The sequence below is a fragment of the Diplotaxodon limnothrissa genome, linkage group LG11 (genome assembly GCF_057381915.1).
Source record: "Diplotaxodon limnothrissa isolate DT_005_m linkage group LG11, D_limnothrissa_male_GT1.1, whole genome shotgun sequence".
In the NCBI taxonomy this organism is placed as follows: domain Eukaryota; kingdom Metazoa; phylum Chordata; class Actinopteri; order Cichliformes; family Cichlidae; genus Diplotaxodon; species Diplotaxodon limnothrissa.
Window position 1 is genome coordinate 10,128,717 of NC_140606.1, and position 21,088 is coordinate 10,149,804.

Below are 21,088 nucleotides of genomic sequence, written 5' to 3' on the forward strand. Positions count from 1 at the left end.
CAGCAACACTAAACAACCAAAGTAAAGAAAAAAACCCAAAACAGATTAATCTGTGGGAGGAAACACAAGTGAATCGTTTGAAGTGGCTGCTTCCTCCCTGCACTGAGAGGTGAGCAATCACAATGTAGGAGGGCAAAGGCACACTTCATTAACCCCGCTGTAATTGCCGTTTCCTTTTTATTTTGGCGTGTAGGGGAAAGGAATTGTCGGTTGGCTGCTGATGCAATCTGACTATGGGTGCAGCAGAGGAAAAAACATTGATTACAGCGAGGCTGCTGCATTTCTGTCAGGGTGAAAGTAAGAGACGGACGTGTGGAAGATATTAACTCAGAGTAAATGAACAGGGATTTATGTAGGAGGAAATCAGAGTTAGAGGCATTTATGGCTGCATATGCTTTAAATAATGACATCTGTAGTCCACAAGTCAGCTTCTAGTACAGCACAGCCTGCGCATACTGTACGTCTGTGTTTTCTCTTACTCAGGGACGGTCTCTCTGATCTTGGGGTCAGTGATCTCCTTGCAGATGGCAGCAGACTGCACCTCCTCCAGGGGACACATGATGCCGTACTCCTCGCACCCGTGGGCCTGTACCAGGGGGTCCATGCGGTGAGGGTCGAACATAATGTTGTTGGGCGTCACCAGCAACACCCCACTAACTGCGCCCTGAAAGCAACACAGAAAATAAAGGGAAAAAAGAGGGGTGGGTGAGGAGATCCATCACACCCTTTTTTTATACATCAAAGGAAGCACTTAGCATGTTATCCAGCATGAAAGATAATCAAAAAGCACTCTGCAATACAAACAACCAGAGGCCGAATCCATTTTAGACCACAAATGTCCTAAATCAAGTAGAATTATTGACTGCCAGCGCTGACCACTTCAGTGCTTTCATTTGGTACCTGGGAGTGAATCAGCTGCAGTTCGATACAATGGATCTATGTGTGTGTGACAGGCTGTGTGTATTTCATACTACTGACCAGGGGGTGTGGGTGTTCTTAAAGGTGAAATTTTTCTTCCCTGCTGTTCAGTTGTTTTTATTCACACTAATATCACAGCTCAATTTAGTCAGAAGAACTGCAAACACTAATTAAATTTGCCTCCATCACATTTAGAGCAGGGGCCTGGAATGTGAGGCAGGATTTGGGCTTTAGTAACGTTACTTCTAGATGAGCCACGGTGCTGCATACCTGCATACCCAATCACATTTTACAAAGGTACCACCTGCTGACCAATCATCACCTGACCTGGAAGACCCCTCTATAGTTTCTAGAGACTGTCAACAAGTTTTATGCTTTTCCCTGATGCAATGTTAAAGCGTTTTTGCCCTATAAGCCTTCATACAGTGATATAAACCTAAAAGAGAACAGCTAAACCTTGATCATGTTGAATGCACTTTTTTTTTTACACATTTTAAAACCACCAGAGATGCAGGTGAATACCGAAAGGCTGTCTTACACAGTATAAAACACAATAATTGACAGAATAGTCAGTTGTAATCATAGTCAGATCTTCAGTGTTGTCAGCTTTTCTTCCTAGCTTTAAATAGCCTTAAATAGTGGCTTGCACTTTTCCACTCAAATGTCTCTTAAGCATTTAGCCTGTGTTGTGTGTTTAACCTCTTTATATTTTTCTAATGTTGCAGTTTTCTCTCTTGATAACAACCTTGCATGTGGCTGCTTAGCCTGATTGCTGATGTTAGGGGTAAGTGAGCACAGATAATGAAAAGATATTCTGGGTATGTGGAACTTGCTTCGTAATCCCGGCCCCAGAAGACAAAGAAGACATAAACACACTATTTAACCGTACTGGAGACCTTTTAAGAGCTTGAATTTAGAGAACACAGTTTACAGCCCTTCAAGGAGCCGCAAACTCCCTGCTTATAGACCTTCTGAGCAACATTAGCCATTATCAGCTGAATTAAACTACAGTGAGCAGGAGAGACACTTGGCCTAATGTGCTGCTCCACAGGGTTATTCATATCTGCCCACACATGTGCCCACATCATCAGTATTTTCTATACTTTTTTATGTGCTTTTATTACAATTCATCTGTTTTTTTATGTTGGAAATAATAACAATAATAATAATAATCATAATGGAAACAACCAGGGAAAATGTAAGTAAATGCAAACACATTTTGGTGTAATGACTCTGATGTTGCTGAGGTTGTTAAGAAGGGCACAGCAAAAGCAACTAGAAGAGCAAAAGAATATTAAAATGGACACAATGACTCACAGACAGAATTGCACATTTATTTGATTCTGGTATGTTCAAGGGAAGGATTTGATATTTTCTTTGCTTAGTTCTTGTATAATTCTCAATTGTTGGCTTGAACTCTTAAAAAAAGCACTTGACCCTTGCACTGAGTAACTATACAATGGTGGTGATTAACAACAACTTCACTGAACATCATTTTCTTTAAACTCGTCTGATACTTTTGACATCTTCTGCTATTTTCTTTCTGAAGTACTGACCTCCTGCATCTGGCAGCTTGCAAATTTAACTTCTCGCCAGCACACCCACTTCAGACCTCTCGCTTCCTACTTATACTTTTGCTGTCAGCAATTGTGAAGTTGTGAACACTTTTAAATGGATGCACTGCTCTTTATATTCATAGCTCACCTTGCCATCAGTGATGTACTTGCAGTTGATCTTGAGGAACTTCTCTGTGAGGGCTTCTTCCTCCTCGGACGTGGATGACACCACTCTGGACTGGCGCAGGGCTGAAAACACTGGAGGGTGAATGGCTTCTGGTTTGGGAGGGCCATCAGAGTCCTAAAGGAAAGATGGGTGGTGGCACAGAGGGGAAATATCATGCGTTAGACTGCTTCTCTGATTATAATGTGACCTTAAAGCAGAACTCTTCGGGCTTAGCGCAAAGACCTGGGACCAGATTAGCAAAAAAAGGTGTTGTCCTCTATTGATTGTTTTCCACTTTATAAGCAGAGTTGTATCTGTTTAAAATGTGCTAAGACTTAAAAATAGGGGTGTGGCCTCTTCAGTTGGTAGATGTGCCAATACAAGGTGCTGTAGCTGACTGCTGTCTGCTAGCCTTCACCTCAGCTAATCTGCTTAACTGGACCTCTTGACTCTTTGCTGCCTTTTGAAGACTATTAGTGAAATGATCTGCTGTGTGGTACAGACTATGAAATTGGTGGTTTTTATGAGTTACTAAGCACTACATAGCAGACATGCATGCCCCTGTGTGGCACAAGTTAGTCGATAAATTAACACTCCACTCTCTTGTCCATATACGGTCACCTTTGATTCCAGCCTAAAAAAACCCAAAACCAAAACCTGGTGATGGCCAAAATGACAACGCTGAGGCTTAAAAATCCAGATATTTGTAGTTGACATCATGGTGGCGTCGCCAATCTTTTATATAAAGCTTGGACTGGTATACATGAATACGGTCTCTTTCATCAGGACTGTAATCATGTTGTCCAAATCTCTAAATAGGTTTCAACCAAGGAGACCATAAATGAAGAACAAGCATAGCTCGCTTCACTTGGAAATACATGGTGTAACTAATCTGTGCTTCATTTCATCAAACTAATGTGTTTGAGTCCCTAAATGTATTATCTATATATAAACGGATATTTTCTGCACAGCGGGACAATCAGGTTAAAAGAAACCCAGCGATGAGTCAAATGAAAGCACCTCCTGTGTGCCTTCACATCACACGGGGTAATAATTATTTAAAAAACATCAATACGAGACTAGAGCTTTAATTACACACAACCTGATGTTTAGTTAGTGTAATTTTTATTAAAGACTAACATGCCCTTGAGTTAAGAGTGATGGTTACTTTTGTACAGTGGGGCGCAGTTTTAAAGAGAGCAAAGAGAGGCTCTTATTTTATTTATAAATAGATGGCAAAAACTTAAAAATACCCTTCACATGAAATAAAATCAGCATTCAGCTCTTAATATTGTACAGTCATGAAGTGATTATCAGACAGTAGGCCTTTCACCTTTACTAGAAAGGAGCAGCTGTGTTTTGAGCTTCTTGACAATTTAGCATTTCTAGGCTGTCTCTTTGTGCCTGTTTGCAGTGATCTTTGAGCGCTCTGTCATCTTTCTCATTCCTGTGTGTAGTACTTTTGCACATCTTTATCTCTCATAAGTAGTTTTGCATCCATTCAGAGTGATTCTATGTATCTCAGCATCCTTTGATTCATTCATTCATTTCATTAAAGTAAAATGTAAAAAGCTAAATGTCAGCCAATACAGAAGTTTAGTCCAGGGCTGTGTGCAGGCTGTGCACAGTAGTCTTGTTTAGTAATCCATAAATGACTCCAATACCCATCACCTTCTCCACAGCAGCTTCTTTACTCGTGCAATTAAGCCGAGGCAGTTCATGTGTAAAAGAGTCTACGAGAAGTAGAAAGTGGTTGTCTGTGGAGTGGAAAGCAAACTGAAGTTACCAAGTCTCAGAAAAACAAGACACCAAGCATGTATTTCAACATATACCCGCCTCCTGCATCCAGCCCCAACTGTAATAAAAAGGGATAAAATGTATAAAGGTAAAGACAGGGCTTTAATGCTAACCAGCAGACACGCGGAGCAATACATTAATGAAGCATTTGCAGACGTGCGGACGTAATTAAATAAATATATTTTCCTCATAACCGCACATTATTCTGGAGCCTGCCAGATGGCACGCAACCAAGAAGGAATTTCAGTTATGTCTCAGCTACATTGGTCCTTTATGTAGTACAACGACATATACATTCTAAGGCAATTTTATTAGTGTTCTTTATTTACACCATGGTTAATGCAAACCACCACAGATGGCGTGTGTGTTCGGCCGGAAACACGAGGTGAGGTGGGATTGGTGAGTCTACCAGCTGCCTGTTGCCATGCAATGACCGAGCCATGGGGAGAGAGTAACCGGCGTGAGTCCACAGGGACAACTGTTAGTCTGATTAACCCCATATCATTGTCTGCAGGAAGGACTGTCTGAGCTGGGCAGAAAACAGCAGCAGAAGCAGTGGACACAGTAGCTGCTGTGGAGAAATAAAAAGGCGATGAGGTAAAGAATGCTGAAGGCAATGAGGGGCGCGATTGGAGGATTTTGACCACGAGGGGAGGGCGTTTAGAGCCGGTGGCGAAGTGAAGAGCGATGAAGAGCTACAGTAGCAGCGAAGTGAAGAGCTTAGAAGAAGAGAGAACCCGGGCCTGGAACAACTGTCTGCTGTCCTCCTGACATCCACCCCCACACCTCTCCGTCTCCCAGTGCAGTCGACAAACAGCCTGCAGCTACTGACCCACACCAACACAAGCAGCCCAGACACTGGCAGCCAGGGGACGGCTGAGGGGGCCGGCCAATCTGTTACAGCCAAAACAAGCATCTCTGAAAGAGGAGAGGATGAGAGGGACTGAAAAATTTTAAAAGAGACATAAACAGTAGAGGTCGGAGCTGAAAATGAAAAAACGACATCAAAACAGCAAATAAATCGGATTCTCCGATCTGCGGGAGCTTCTGTTGTGGAATTTAAGATCTGAAGCGCAGCTGTTGAAATGAAGGAAACGTGTGGGAATTTAACCAGCTTGTCATCCACTTCAACTCAACACACCTACACCTACACAACTGCACTTCATCGCTCCACTTTCCACGCAAGTCACTTCCTAGTGACTCATTCAATCTGGCCTTCCTGTTTCAAGGTTAAATATGAAAAGAGTAGGAGGCATTTCCACTAAAATAGACCAACTAGAACACACCTGAGCGTACATGTGGTGCACACCTGGGCTAAAATGAGCAGATGCAGATGTCAAAACATGTCCTCCTACACAGAAATGCGTAAAACAAACAGTCTCGCATAGCCCGTCATTAACTCTGGCATGTCTCAAAAAGGGGTGTTATGTGTCGGTAACAAAATTAACACCCATCGCACATCCCACACAGTCCACATGAGACTGAGGAATGAGAAGGCATGCTCGCTGTCCAACAGCTGAGACCAGTTGCTCACCAGGCAATATGAGGACAGATAATTAAGCTTTTGTGCTAATTTGAGAAATGTTTACTCATTTGAGGTGAACAACAAGCAAGCAAATACATATAAATATCATAAATGCAATAAAACAGTAAATAGTTGCTTGCTGTTGCTGGTGTGAGGATGTGTCCTTAAAAGTAAGCAGGACTTTTTTTCTCTCCTTTCCTACAAGTCTGTACAGTGATTAAACATCGGGAAACGATCATGTGATCCAAGCATCCAATCATGTTTGATCACATCTAACCAAACTGCCAACTTCTCCTTTCTTCCCTGTGGTTCCTCCACGACTACCTGCACTGCTCATTCCTTCCTGCAGCATGCTGCTACTGGCTGCATGTTCCGCCTTCTCGCTCCAACACCCCACCTCCAGCTGTCTGCTTCCTTATAAACAAAACTTGTGATAGCACCTCTTAATTTGTAAAATGCACTCGTTCATGACATAATTGTAACCACCACAGATACTGTATTTACAGTGAAATTCAACCCGATAACTAGTCATATAATATTATTTGCAGTTATTGGGGAAAAACAGTGTCCTTAAAAAATAAATACACACACAGGAAATAAGAGGATACCACCTGGGGGCTGCTTATTAAATCTACTTAACTGATCATCAGGAAGTGCATGCACCTCTATAAAAGCAGATGTTTTAGCAGTTTGCTGGTCAGGAGCATTTAGGTATGTGTTAACACAATACCAAGGAGGAAAGAGAGCAAGAGAGCAATGCCCATTTCCAAGGAAATTTAAAGTTCATCATTCTACAGAAAAAAAGATTTTCACAAGTGGAAAAAAATTCAAGACAGCTGCCAATCTTTGCAGGAGTGTTCCCAGTGAAATTCACCTCATTGTCAGACCGTGCAGGGAGCTACATGAGAGCTACACGTGAGACTCTACAAGCCTCAGTTAGCGTTAAATGTTAAAACTCATGACAGTACAATTAGAAAATGACTGAATAAGTAACGAAGGGTTGCGAGAACGTTTCTTTTCTTTAAAAAAAGAACATGGCAGCACAACTTACAAAGTTAGATCTGAACAATCCACAAGATTTTAGGACAAAGTTGATGCTTTGTTGGTGCTTGGTCCAAATGCACAGCACAACATTTGGCATAAACCAAACACAGCATATCAGTACAAACACCTCACACCAGGAGGGGTGAAGACTTGGGCGTTTTGCATCCACAGGACCTGGGAACCTTGCAGTCAGTGAAATGACCATTAACTTCTCTGTATACCAAATTTTAGAGTCAAATATGGGGCCATCTGTCTGACAAATAACGATTGGCAAAAATTAGATCATGCAGCAGGATACCAAGCACACCAGGAAACAGAGACACTGAAAGTACTAAGGTGTTGAAATCGTCCAGTCAAAATTCAGATCTCAACATAAATGAAATGTTGTGCTGAGAAAATTAGCAAACAATTTCATCAGTTTATCAATTAAATTTAGCTTTTAAACAATTTGCCTCATATTTATAGCTAACTATTTCAACTGTTTCCAGATATATGGCTGTTTCAAGCACTTTCAAGCACTACTTCAGGCTAAATATGGGTATCATTTCATTTAAACAGATTACTATTCTGTTCCTAGTAAATGTTCAGATGTTACAGTTTAATATGTGGATATATATTTTAAAACGATCCATCACTTTTTTCTTTTAGGCAAGTTCAAGTTGCATTTTCAGGTTACTCATTTCAAATAAACACTGAGGTAGAAGCTGATTGAACTTGCTAAGAAGTGCAGCTGACAGATCAGTACACTTTTACCTCACATAACTGTAGTCAATATTGCTTTTCTGCTTTCTATTCTCTAATATATGACCAGGATATATTTTTCACTGGCCTCTAAGGCATCCAATATTTTTTAGCAGGTGAGGGGATACTAACCTCACCTGCCTCCTTATTGCAGCCCATATTAACCGTCGGCTTTTTACCAGAACAGTACGGCAAGGCAACAGACAGCAAGGGAGAAAAAGGGAGAACTCAGACAACCTCAGCGAGGAAGCCTATTAAGAAGACAAACAGACTTTATTTGACTGTATTTGGTGTGCTGGTGTCCTGAAGTGACCAGATTCTTAGACTGTGAGTAACATCTGAGGGCAGCGGAAAGGCAAAACAGGGAGGAGTGTTGAACTGAATATACAGGAAAGAAAAGGAGAAAGTGTTGCTAAAGAAGGCCTGATGTTGCTACCAAGAGCTCATCTGAGGGTTTCAGGGAGGTGGACGGAGGGTGGTAAATCTCCTCTGCAGGAAGGTGACAGCGATGCTGGGGACAGGAGATGAATGTAGCTGTGTTAGATGACAGGTGTGGTGGGTTCACAAATCAATTTCCTTTTAGTCTCAAACCAGTATTTCTCTTTTCGCCCACAAATAGAAAAAACAACAACAAGAGGCTGTGGCTGTCATAGAAATGGTCTCAACACAGGCCACTGTGAGACAACAAAGACAGAGGCTGTATTGATGAACACTCATCCACATGCAGAGGAAGGAAGCCTGCAGGTGCCACACGGCTATGACCTTGACAGTGACACATGGTGCAAGCAAAAGAAAATCATTCCACAGCTCCACCGTGTGGGCATGGGTGGGTTCTGCAAGAGAGAGCACACAATAGTTGCCTGAAACCAGAAATCCTCAAGTACAATGTGTACTGTTGTTTGTACTATCTAGTACTACAGTCCTTGCTGAGCTGATATAATGAATCTACCAGCATAAGATCCTTTTTTTAAAGTTAATCTTAAGATTGGTGCTAAAATACAGCAGGTGTAGACGGTGCTGGGTTTTCAGAGATTGAAAGACTAATTTTAGATCACGTCAAAGTACAAGAGAGGAAGGAAGGAAGGCGGGAGGTAAAACTGTTGCCAAAAGAGGAAGACACAGAGAAGGTCACAGTAGTAGCTCCACCACCAGGGTGAATAAGTGTGTGCGTGTGTCAGTATGAGCACGAGGAAGGTCTGGAAAGGATAAAGAAAGCACGCCTGCCCACACAGATGACCAGAGAGCAACTATGCCAATGAACCGTTGGCTGCCAAATAATCCATCGACAGTAAGACCGCCAGTCACATAGTCAGCCAGCTAACCGTGCACACATGCAAGCTTGCATACACATGCATGCACACGAACACACCCAGTCAGACAGCCAGCCAACGATCCATGCCTGCAAGATGTGTTACTTTCTGTTGCCAGTACCAGCAGGCCAGCAGGCAAACCAAGAGCATGAAGACTCTTCAGTGCTGACTGATCTGGCCTTTAGCTCCGTCAGAGAAACACTAAACAATCTAACTGCATGGTAAAAACTTTTAGCTCGCTCACTGAAGCATGGGCGCTGTTGTTAAACAAGTCCATTAAAGCGTATGACTGATTCACATTTCGCTGTAGATACTCTATAGACTTTTGATGTGACACCTGCTATAAATAGCCACTCTTTTCTCCTCTGCTTTCCTATAATGGAAAATGAAGAGTATTCGCTTCAGTATCAGACAGGACAAAACTAGGAACACTAAGCAGTCTAGATATCCGAGTACTGTACTTTTATCTCACCCTCTGTGGGGGAATTTAAAGCATAGACGAGCACCATCATTAAACAGCACACCACCAGCTAACTTAAACTAATAACGTGTTGGGGTTCCACCTAGCAATTTTAACAACCTTAAAGATGATAACGTCACAGCCACGATGTCAGACAGCACCGGTGAAGCTCAAAAGCTTCATAGAGTTTGAGACTTAGCACGCAGAAGCTAGTTTGATATCACGTTAAGCACCAACAGCTTATTAAGCCAGAACATGTAGATGTTGGGAAAAGATCTACATACATGTAGATCTTTTCCCAACATCTACATGTTCTGGCTTATCGCTGCGTGTGATTTTGAGGGCTTATGTAAACTCAGCATTCCCAAAATATACATAACTTCAATATGAATGCATAACACTCTGCAGGCAAAGAACTTTAACAGGGCCTTAATATTTTGAGGCTATTTTGAACATCTAATTGGCTTTTTAAACATCTCGTGCCATATCTGACTCCTTTTCATATCATGATCTCAAAGAGAAAAATCGGAAAGTAGTTTCTCTGCAGGGCACTCATCTTCATCAGGGTTATACCAGCTATTTGCTGCTCGCACTGCCATTACTATAAACCTCCCACAACCATTCATTTAGATAATATCCTCATTGAGACACGCGTGCCGAGCACCAAAATAGGCTCGTAATTAAAAGATGCTGGGGATTTAGAAGCGGAGGGAGGGGTGGGGGGTTATTAAGGTCCTTCCTTCCAAACGGCACCTGGATGCCACATCCTTCTATATAACTACCAACTAACCCACCCACAGACACACAGTAGTACACACACACACGCAGGAAGTGGAAGGCATTGGAGGATCCAGACAGGCAGATACAGAGCTGACAGATACAAACACGTACTTTTGCTCACAGACAGACAAACACACGCACTGAGTTGACACTTTGAGTGAGGTAACGTTTCCTCCCTTCTGCCTTCCAAGCACACTTCCTCTGCCTGGAGTAATTGCTGCCTAGCACTTGTCTGGGAGAGAGCGAGCTGCTCCGTTCATTAGTTACTCTAAATATCACGCCATCACTTTTAAAGGCTTAATTTCTCTGCAGTCACAGCCCATGTCTCTGATCCTTCCCCCATCGAGAGCCGCAGAATATGCTCCCGTTCTCACTGGCAATGACCTACAAAGATAAGTGGTAAATGGTTGGTTGGAGGGTGGTGGTGTTCTTTTGGCAACTATGGAGAAATTAACGGACAACAGGAGGAAAGAGCAGACCAAAGGGAGAGCGTTTGTGGTGGGAGGGCATCAAAACTCAAGTGGAGTGCCAGTGAACGCGTTGGTGACAGAGACCTGCAGTATCCACGCTCTTACAAAAACGGCAAAACAAGACCGACGTTTCCATGGAGACCGGCAAACAGTAATATTTCTTAAGGGACCGCTGAGCGTTCAGTGGTGCTTAACGATTGGCTCATTCAGATGCTGCAGACACAGTACCCGAGGGAGATGGCTCACACTGCTGGCCTTGAGAGCTGCGAGGCCGGCATGTGTACGGCTGACTGGACCAGACCTGAAGTCACATCAGACGCAAACCCACCTCCAGCTTTTCTACATGCTTTATGCTCAGCTAGTGAAGACGAGAAGCAAGAAGGAAGAAGCAAGAGAGACGATAGCATGCAGATATGGTTTTATGTTAGAAATAATCCCTACTGCTGGAATTAAAGGGGTATTGCAGAGATATCTTTTGCTCTAGTAACTAGCTTAGTTAGCCACATTAATGTCATGTATCTTGATCCCCGTGCGATGCAATTACAGTAGAGAAGCAAACCAAAAGTGCTGTCAGCTTGGATACTAATTACCAGCTCAGAGACCATTTTTCTAATAGCCTCTTTCATACATACACTTTCCTGCGTAAATGCTTGGCCCATTTCACATTTCTGCCTCATGCTTAAAAAAAAGACCACAAGCTGCACGAGGTCAAACATGAATAGAAATAGAACCATATTCGTACAGCACACACGCACCATTCTGATGTTCTTGAAAGAAATCTGAATATACACACACACTTTGATACTAATCAGCCAATCACATGGCACCAACTCAATGCATTTAGGCATGCAGACATGGTCAAGACGACCTGCTGAGGTTCAAACTGAGCATCAGAATGAGTAAGAAATGTGATTCAAATGACTCTGAACGTGATGTGGGTGTTGGTATTTCAGAGTATTTCAGAGACTGCTGATCTAGACTAGCGCACTTGGTGAAAATGTCTTGTTGATCAAGTAGATAATGGCCAGACTACTTCGAGGTGATAAGAAGGCAACAGGAATACCCACTTGTTACAACCAAGCTGTACAAAAGAGCTGAGAGAACTAACAAAATGATGGATTAAAACACAGTTGGAAAAATGTTTCCTGGTCTGATGAGTCATTTGAATGGTAGGGCCAGAACTTTGCTTAAACAAAACAAAAGCATAGACACGCCTTCCTACCTTGTAACAACCCCTCCAGCTGGTAAGGGAGGTTGGGATATTTTCTTGACACACCCTGGGCCCCTTAGGTCCGACTAAGCATCATTTAGCAGTTGCTGTATTGTCTCAGACTTTCTCCATCTCTTTATGACCACAGTGTACCCATCTCCTGACAATTGCTTCCAGCAGGATCGCATACCAGCTAAAAAAACCCTCAAATCATCTCATACTCCCCATTAGTAATAAAACTACAGCTGACATACTTTCAGGAACATGTTGTGAGGGCTAATTATGCACCTGTGATAGAAGAAATCAATGACTCAGTTGATGGATGAATGATTCAGCCTTTTCAGTAGCTGGTAGAATTAATATTTTAAAGATGAATGTGCTCCTAATGTTATCTTTAGCTAAAACATTCTCCTGTCACCTCCAAAAAACCCCAACTAGCTGTGAGATTCATATATTAATTAAAAAACACAGAAATTTGTTTGCCTCTGTTATACTTGCCTTGTGATTGTAAGGGGGCAGAAATGTCCAAGCTTACTGTTGTATCATTATGCAGCACAGCTGAGGTCCATTATGTTTTATTTATAAACAGATGATATTCCTCACTGGGCACACGTGGAACCTTATGGTCTAAAACTAGCGCTTCCAGTGTACTTACTCTCAGATACAATGAAAAAGCTGCAAAAGCAAACTGGTCATCTTTTAATTAAAATTCTGACATAAAATTTGGTGTGATGTAAGAATAAAAAAGACCTTTACAATATAGCCCAATATGTGGTAACCACAGGAAGTGCAGGTGCTAGATTTAAAATTTGGCTTCAATTCAAAAGCTCCATCGCTCAAACTTTGATGTCAGCGCGTCCTTTGAAAAACTTCAGAACAATGGGGAAAAAAAACTCCTGCAGTTAATAGTTTTGTAAAAACCCCATCAACATAATTCCCTTACTAGCCCTCTACAAATACTTTTTGAGATAATGAGGACCGTTTAAGAGCCAAATATAAGAGAATTTTAGGCTTTCCTTCCAGTTCGCATTACAGGCTAATGCGAATATATGTAACACATGTCAACTTCAGTGCTTAGAATGATAAAATACCACACATACGCAGCAGAGGCACAGAGGCTAACACTGTTTCACTGTGTTTGCCAGCACAGAAAGAGTGAACTCTTCACTTTGGGAGGCGATCAGAGTGACACGTGACAAGACTAGTTACCTGTACAGGAAAATGTTCCTAGCATGTGATATTGTGCGTCATAGGTGTGGTCTACATACCGTCACCTTCTCTAAATCAGCTTCTGAGGAGGTGGGAGACAAGGGGCTGATGGGACTGAGGGAAGGGGAGCTTCCGACACTGGAGACGTACTCGGGGTCAGGAACGTACAGAACCTGCAAACACAATCCACGTCTGTATTTACACAAGCACTACATTTGTGCACCTCACACCAAAGACAAACACATGCACGCACACACACACAGACAACAGGTAGAGAATCTCTCACACAGCTCAACAAATGTGACATGGCAAATAACATGAAATCAAGTGAACAGTTTCATGATAATAACACAATTAACACATGGAGGGAAAGTGACAGTCATGAAGGTAAGTCAGTGTTTCGCAATCAGAGACAGATGTAATGTGTGTTTGGTTTCATGTTTAAAAGATACATATTGTAAATGAAGTCCATGCTGATAGATTGTATTTATTCTATTCCGCCCAGTTATTTTAAATTTGTGTATGTCGTATTAGAGAATACAGAAAGGAGACTGATAATAATAATAAGCAGCTACTAGTGATGAGATGCTACCTGGGGTTACTTGGTGAGGTTGGACACATAGTATCGTTTGCAGGTGTTCACAGGGAAATTTTGCAACTTTTGGATTAAGGCCAGCCAATCATGTTAAGGCAAGCTAATTGTGTCTTAGCTTTAGCTCCATATTTAGGTGCAGATTTCTATCATCATGCAAACTATTTTTTTTTAGGAAAAATCAATCCCGGCAGGCAGACTTTCTTCTAATGAAGTGCTGAAGTGCTACCTCTGCAGTGACATCTGCACTATGCACTGCAATAAAAACGGTTAGTTTTTTGTGTTAAACATTTTGCACTAAGGTTTTTATTTAGTCGTAAGTCTATATAAGGTTCTTCCAATGTTTGGTCTCAACAAGGGAGGGATTTTGAGCTGAAATCTAGACAAAGCTTCAGGGTAAAAACCATGGAGCTGCTTTTGCTGTGGTATAGCGTCTGTCTCAGCAGTAGACGTAGAGACGAAGGTTCAATAAGTGCTGTCAGCACCCTACTGTTTGGACGCAGATCAACTCTGCATTGTTTGCCGAGAGCAGAGAGACAGAGACAGAGAAAGGGTGGGATGCCAGCGGGATTGGCGTATGTGGCTCATCTCCATTCGACCGGATTTGATTTTCAAGCCAGGAAATACAGAGACAAAATATCATTTTGGATGTTTGTCACTTTCCCCGTTTAAAAAAAAAAAACAGATTTCAAATTTGGCTCTATTGCTGTGGAAGGAAACATCAAAGACGTGGAAACTGGCAGCGTGTTTAGCAGGCTAAAGATGGGTAGTTTGTGTCATGTTGTCGGAACTACAGCGTCACTGGGAGACGTATCATTATTCCTTTATAGAAACAAAATAGGTCTTTTGCAATGAACTACATCCTAATGGGACAAGTGATGCTGTAATTAGCAGGCAATTAAGGAGGGATACAGAGAATAGGGATGTGGGGTTAGTGAGTCAGGGAGGGAGAAAGTAGAGGGCTAAACACATGCAGCATGTAATGCTCCCTAAAATCTCCAGTTTTTCCAGCTACATTCAGAAAATGTTTACAGCTCTGCAAATGCATTATGAAATGTCAAAAACAGTCATTATGAGATCAGACAGTCAGTGGGTGGCTGTGGATGGATGTGAGGCTGCTGTAGGACAGTGATGAAGTGATGCAGCTGAATATATCAGTGAAGGCGTGCACGGCGGGCCACACCTGGCCAGGCACCACTGCTCTGGAGAACAGCTTGTTCAGCTGAACCAGCTCGTTGGGTGTGGTGTCAAACTTGAGCGCAATGCTGTTCAACGTGTCCCGCGATTCCACCTGGACCACAAAACAAGAGAGAGGACAGAAAAATCACACTGCTGCTCCGGCTCAGGGCATTTCTTTACAGCTGCACATGTCAGACATGAAGGCATAAATGGGCTCTCATACAGCACTCCTTGCTTTTTATACATATCTCATTCACCCGTTCCCATACGTACACACTGACACACGGAGCACAATACATGATGACAGACGGATAAAGAATATCTGAAGAGAAGAGCTGTGAAATGATTTCTTTAAAGGGCTTAATGTGGCTTGTGTTTTGCATGTTAGATTATGGGATGTTATGCAGATTAAAGCTGTCAGCTGTTGACCAGAAATAGATTCCCATGGGATGTAGTGTTGCAAGCAGAAATGTGAACTGACACGAATGTCAGCAGCAGTCTTGTGTTACCCTGTGAACCACTCGTGTAGCAAGTTTTCTTCATTTAAAAACAAGAAGCAGTTTTATTTGTTAGCACAGACAAAGACTACAACAATGAATAAAAACAATTATTGTATCTTTTTTTTCCATTTTCTCCATCACTTAACTTAATAGATACTCGAAAACTCGATGCCAACGGTAGGTTTTCTAATCTAATGTTCACTAAACCCCTTCCTGAAAACACTATAATCACAGCTTATCATCTAAGATCTGCTCATTCAAATGTCCCCACAAGGTTAAGAGTGGTAACCTACTGTTTAAAAAATGCTGCCTTTTTTTCCCAAGAATTAAAAATAAAACAGCTAAAGCATTATTAACATGATAAACAGGCTCAAGACTGTGTTTGTCCTAGTCCACTATACTGGAAAAAATATGTAGACTACTCAACTAAGCTCAAAGTAAGAAAGTTAATCGCTGCATTATCACACAAATACAGCAGTCTTACTGGCGTTTGGTTACCAAAATCACTCTGAAGATACCCCTGACTGCGAGTGGGTGCAGACCTGGCCCCCATCTTTAAAGCAACCTTTTTGAAGTTTATTGCACATGGTTGCATTAATGTTGGTAGTGCCACGGTCTCTAACCACTGTCTTCCTTAGTGTGACTGCAGCATTACTGTGTCAGTAGTCGACAAGACTTCAAAACTGCTAGCTTAATTTCAAAGATACATAGCATAATTTATTAATAGATTTATATATTCATAAATCTGTATCAGAGAAACAATTAATACCTAAAGCTTTAAAATAAGTATAGTAGTGAAACTGCTGTGCTGCTACATGCCACAGGAATTGCTACTCGAGAGAGAGACGGGGTGGTTAATGTCAGCCTGACGCAAACTTTACAAGAAATCTGCCAAATTTAAAGGTGATGGCAAACTTAACAAGCAGCTCCTCTGCATACAACTTTCATTTTAGCTTCCTCTTAACTCAGGTGTACAAAACAAAATGACAAGCCTTTAAAAAATCTTTTTTTTAAGGTGATACTCCGGCTTCCTCCCACAGTCCAAAGACATGCAGTCAGTGGTTAGGCTAATTGGAAACAGTAAATTGCTCATAGGTGTGAATGCGGGAGTGAATGTGAGTGCGATTGGTTGTCTCCTGTCTGTGTGTTAGCCCTGTGACAGACTGGCGACCTGTCTAGGGTGTACCCTGCCTCTCGCCCTATGACAGCTGGGATAGGCTCCAGCACCCCCCAATGACCCTGACAAGGATAAGCGGAAGCGAATGGATGGATGGAACTAGGAAAAAACAAACAAACATTAATGACAGTTTACTGCGATTCATTACACCCTCACTGAGCTGAATGAGATGGTGGCTGGCCAATGAACTTGCCCAACATAGTTTTTTTTAGTGGCTCCAGGCTATCGGGCCATCAGCTATTATGCACCTGAGTTAGTTTTCAACATACAACAGCGACTCAATATCACCAAGAAAGAACAAGCATTACTGACATTATGTTGCGGGGCAGTTAACAGCAGTCAAGATGTTATTTGGCTGCATTTTTTCTCAGATTTGTTTTGTTTTTTTTTGTTTTTTTTTAAGTAGATCCAAAATAAAAAAAGATTTACTTTAGCCTGTATTCACTGTTTTATTGTCTCTGATTGGTTACATATCAAAACTAATATCCCATCAACACTGTCACAGACAGACGCACAGGTGCGCACTGTGCAGACTGGGGCTGTTTCAGATGCAAGGTAGCTAAATGTGTAAAAGTGCAATTGCTATATAAGAAAGTATGGTTCTGCCGTTATCCAAAAACAATATTTTGTGTTATCAATAACTCAAAATTCAACAATATTCACACTGAATGTAAATCAAATATTACCAGCCAGTGCTCATAATTGAGGAGCTGGACTCAAAGAGCTGCTTTATATGAACAACTTTTATTTATTTTCTAAACAAATCATCCGAAACCATATCAAGCAGGAAAAAAACAAGCAGAAGAAGCTGCAGTGCTTCATGTTATTTGATGTTCAACATCATGCAGGTTGTTGTGCTGCTGTGGCGGCACTCTGTGCTCAGCTGCAGCATCCTGCAGTGTGACACAGGTGCGTATGCATGTCTCTACCAGTTAAAATCCACACAAGAAAGATGTGCACCAAGAGTCAGAACTAGTTAAGCGTCTAACATGTCCAGTGGGAGTTTCTAGCTCCCAAATAAGGATGACAACCATGGCAGAAAGAGCATGTGGAAGAAAAGAGTGAGCTCGGGGGAGAGAACCCTTAAAAACCAGATAGGCAAGGCTGACTCTGAACTGTGCATAATTAGGACAGGATAATGACACTGTGTGTTTTAGTGCAGCAGTCATGGGACCGACTCGGTTGTTCTTCTTCTTATCTATGGAAACACTCCTAGAAAAGCACAGAGGAATGACAGGCTTCCTCAAATTCCTGACATGACAGACTATTTTCAGGAAGATGTTCCTCCACAGACAGACAGATGTGCAAGCAGAGACACACACAGAGGACAGTCACAAGCTGGAACATTAGTAACATGGAACCACTGCGAGTGAGGCAGTTGCATGTTATATCTGAAGAAGCTCGTCACAAGCAGGAAATACACAAACTTAGAAACCACTAAAAAAAACTGCGTTTCATGAAATACTAACACTGCCCTCTTTAGCACATTCACAAATTGGTGCCACTGTATTACATAATAATATCACAAGATGAAGCGATACAATATACTGCAAAGTGGATATTCTGCTGCACTGCAATAGGACATCAGTATGATACACTCATGTGCAGCTCCTCAGCTGACGGAAATAAATTTGTCTAAGTGTGCAGGACAACATGAAATATAATAAACAGACTTGCAACCTTGGGTAAAAGGCTCTGGGACATCATGGGTTTTACATCATATAGAACATGTTTGTATCCATCGAATTTTAGTTGGATACACCTAACAAGTTTTTTTTATTATCAGGATTTATTTTCCCACCTTTACTTTTGCTTATCAAATGCTCAAAGAACACAGAAAATGCTTTGACTTTTGCTGATTAAGGTTACACACATTCTTTACCTAATGACATGTACATAAATCATGTTCACTCTCAGTCACCCTGTCCTGTTTCGAGCCCAGAAAAATCCTGAACATGTTTTCTTTGTGCTGCATGTCGATTGAACACTAATCAACTTTCATCAGTGTCAGCACCATGCTTGACTGCAACTACTCTGATTATTTCAATTGGTTAAAAATATTGAAATGTTTCAGTAAAGACACTTCATTGATGATGCAATGAATCACCCACTTAAGAAGAAGCTATTGATATATCGGGCTCCTATCTCCGGAAAGACCCTATTAGAGTAAGTGACAATAAAGTCATCTGAGAAAAGTAGATAACGATGGCAGAAATCCTGCAGAGCTGACTAGCAAAAGGCTAATTATCATAGACGTATAGTGACAGTAACACTGCTGGGTCACTTGTTTGGGGTCCATAGCACAGCTCATTAGCTTTTGGAGCTGATGTACCTTGTGATACTGGTCACTTACTGGTGAGAACATCCTCCGCTACTGAGCGATTAAAAGAGTGTGAGAGAGCATATCTGGAAGCTCAACAATATACAGCCGGAGAGGCGTCGAAATGAAATCTGCGCAGAAATTGTCAGAAATCTCAGAAACTGACAAATTAACTACTGAATCGCTGTTATTGTCTGTCCTGTCCTTACGAGAGCTGGAGTGGAGCCTGAATTAGCCAGGGTTACACTAATCTGGGTTGAGAGAGTGTATGCTGAGTGCTAACCCAGACTTTGGGATTTTATTGTCCTACCTGTTCTGATTTTATCTGTTTTGATTTTATATACTGTTGTTTGTTTGTTTGTTTGTTTGTTAACTAGTTAGTTAGTTTATTTGCTTGTTTTATTCAATTTTAAATCATGCTTTTTATTTGTTCTTGTTTCTAATGTCTCTGTAAAGCACTTTGAATCACCTTGTTGTTGAATTGTGCTATACAAATAAACTTGCCTTGCCTTGCCTTGCCTTACCTAGAAGGGAACAAACTAATCAGCTCAACCAGGTCAGTCACGCTGCTGGAAGGCAGTCCTCCTGAATCACCAATGTGTGGAACCCAACAAAACAGTACTGCACAATGCATTGTGCAGTATGGATTGGCTCGGTGACAGTCACAGGTTTCACTGTAAGCGGAAATATACCACAGATGATGCAAACCTGCAAAGCTCTCCTTTAGCCTTCTATAACGCTTATTGTTAGCAATCGCTCAGGTGACCCTGAACCCTCCCAAGGCTTTGCTGCAATAGGCCTAGGCTGCTGGCTTCCCATAATTTCATTGTGTCTTTCTTCCTCGCTCACCTCTTTTCACTCTCTATGTGTTTATACACTACTATGAACATAATATTCTAAATTCAAAACAATAATATCTTTCACCAGCTTCAGTGAGGAAGTATGTAGACAATTGTATGTTATACATGTGAAATATGTATCCAAAAGTGTATTTTTGTATGAAACTGTGTATCCAGATCTGCCCTGTTCCACAAAAACATCTTCCTTGAAGGGTCAAAAAGGGAGATACATAATAATACAGTAGTCTGCCGAGCTGAGTCAATCATCCAGCTTTATTAAATGTTGATTTGTTCATTTTCTCAAAAACAAATCAAATTAGAAAAGTATCCTTCACATTTCAAAATGCTATTGGATACCTTTAGATTTTCAGTCCCTGCTCATCACGCCAGATTTAATTCAATCAAAATTGAGATTAAGATAAACGAAAGCTGTACAGCAAACAGGCAGTAAATACAGGAGCAAACAGCATCGAACTCACAGACAGCAGGACTTCTACAAGGTACCAACCAAAGACAAACTGATTAGCTGATAAGCAGGCACAACGTGAAGATAAACATTAAATAAATATGAATATTTTCAAGCTTACAAACATAGAAAAGAAGTATAGTTTCTTTTAGCTGGTAATTACTGAAACATGACCATTTATGTGATCACAGTTTTAATCTATTTTCTGTACCACTTATAGAAACTGTCTCAAACTGCATGTAAACAACCTTCCTAGGTCTTTCAAGAACTGCCTTAAAAACAAAATTCTGGTTAAAAACAATGTGATCATGGTTGATGATTCGCTGAGTAACAGCTTGATAACTTTACAATCATTTTTAAGCAAAAATGCTAAATTTGATGTAAGACTTCGATGCTCAGTTTTAGCAAGACTGGACAGCACAGTGATTACGATTAGTGGTTATCGTTGGGTTTGTACTGCTGATCAAAAAACACGACAAACTGGCCCCTTCATTTTAAGAAATGTATGTTATGTCACTATCACACTATCACTGATTGAATGAAACCACTGAAATACTTGCATATTTGCAGTATTATGAACAGGATGGATGTGGTAACATTCTGGGGTAACAGATGATTTTCTAGCAGCTAGCTACCTGCAGAGCCAGTCGATATCCAGGTTAACAGTCCCATTTCTACCCACCGGTGAAATGGGGTAAAAAAGCATATTAAGTTGTCCAGTGCACTGCGTGGCACAGTGATGCAGTAGTTAGCACCCAACCATCTTTTGGACTGCTTACCTACATACAAACAAAGACAGTTCAAACACGATTGTTGTTCATATCCTATT

General features: G+C 41.4%; 1 protein-coding gene across 2 annotated transcripts in view; it reads right to left on the reverse strand.

The window, feature by feature from the left end:
• The window catches only part of oxr1a (oxidation resistance 1a), a 72,746-nt gene that overhangs the window by 16,601 nt on the left and 35,057 nt on the right, over positions 1-21,088 (reverse strand). For both annotated transcript variants that reach the window (XM_085366162.1, XM_085366161.1), the window contains exons 3-6: positions 14,962-15,069; positions 13,246-13,359; positions 2,623-2,775; positions 480-664 (exon numbers count right to left, since the gene is read on the reverse strand). In XM_085366162.1, the coding sequence (XP_085222288.1) occupies positions 480-664; positions 2,623-2,775; positions 13,246-13,359; positions 14,962-15,069 (560 nt within the window). The remainder of the gene's footprint in view (positions 1-479; positions 665-2,622; positions 2,776-13,245; positions 13,360-14,961; positions 15,070-21,088) is intronic.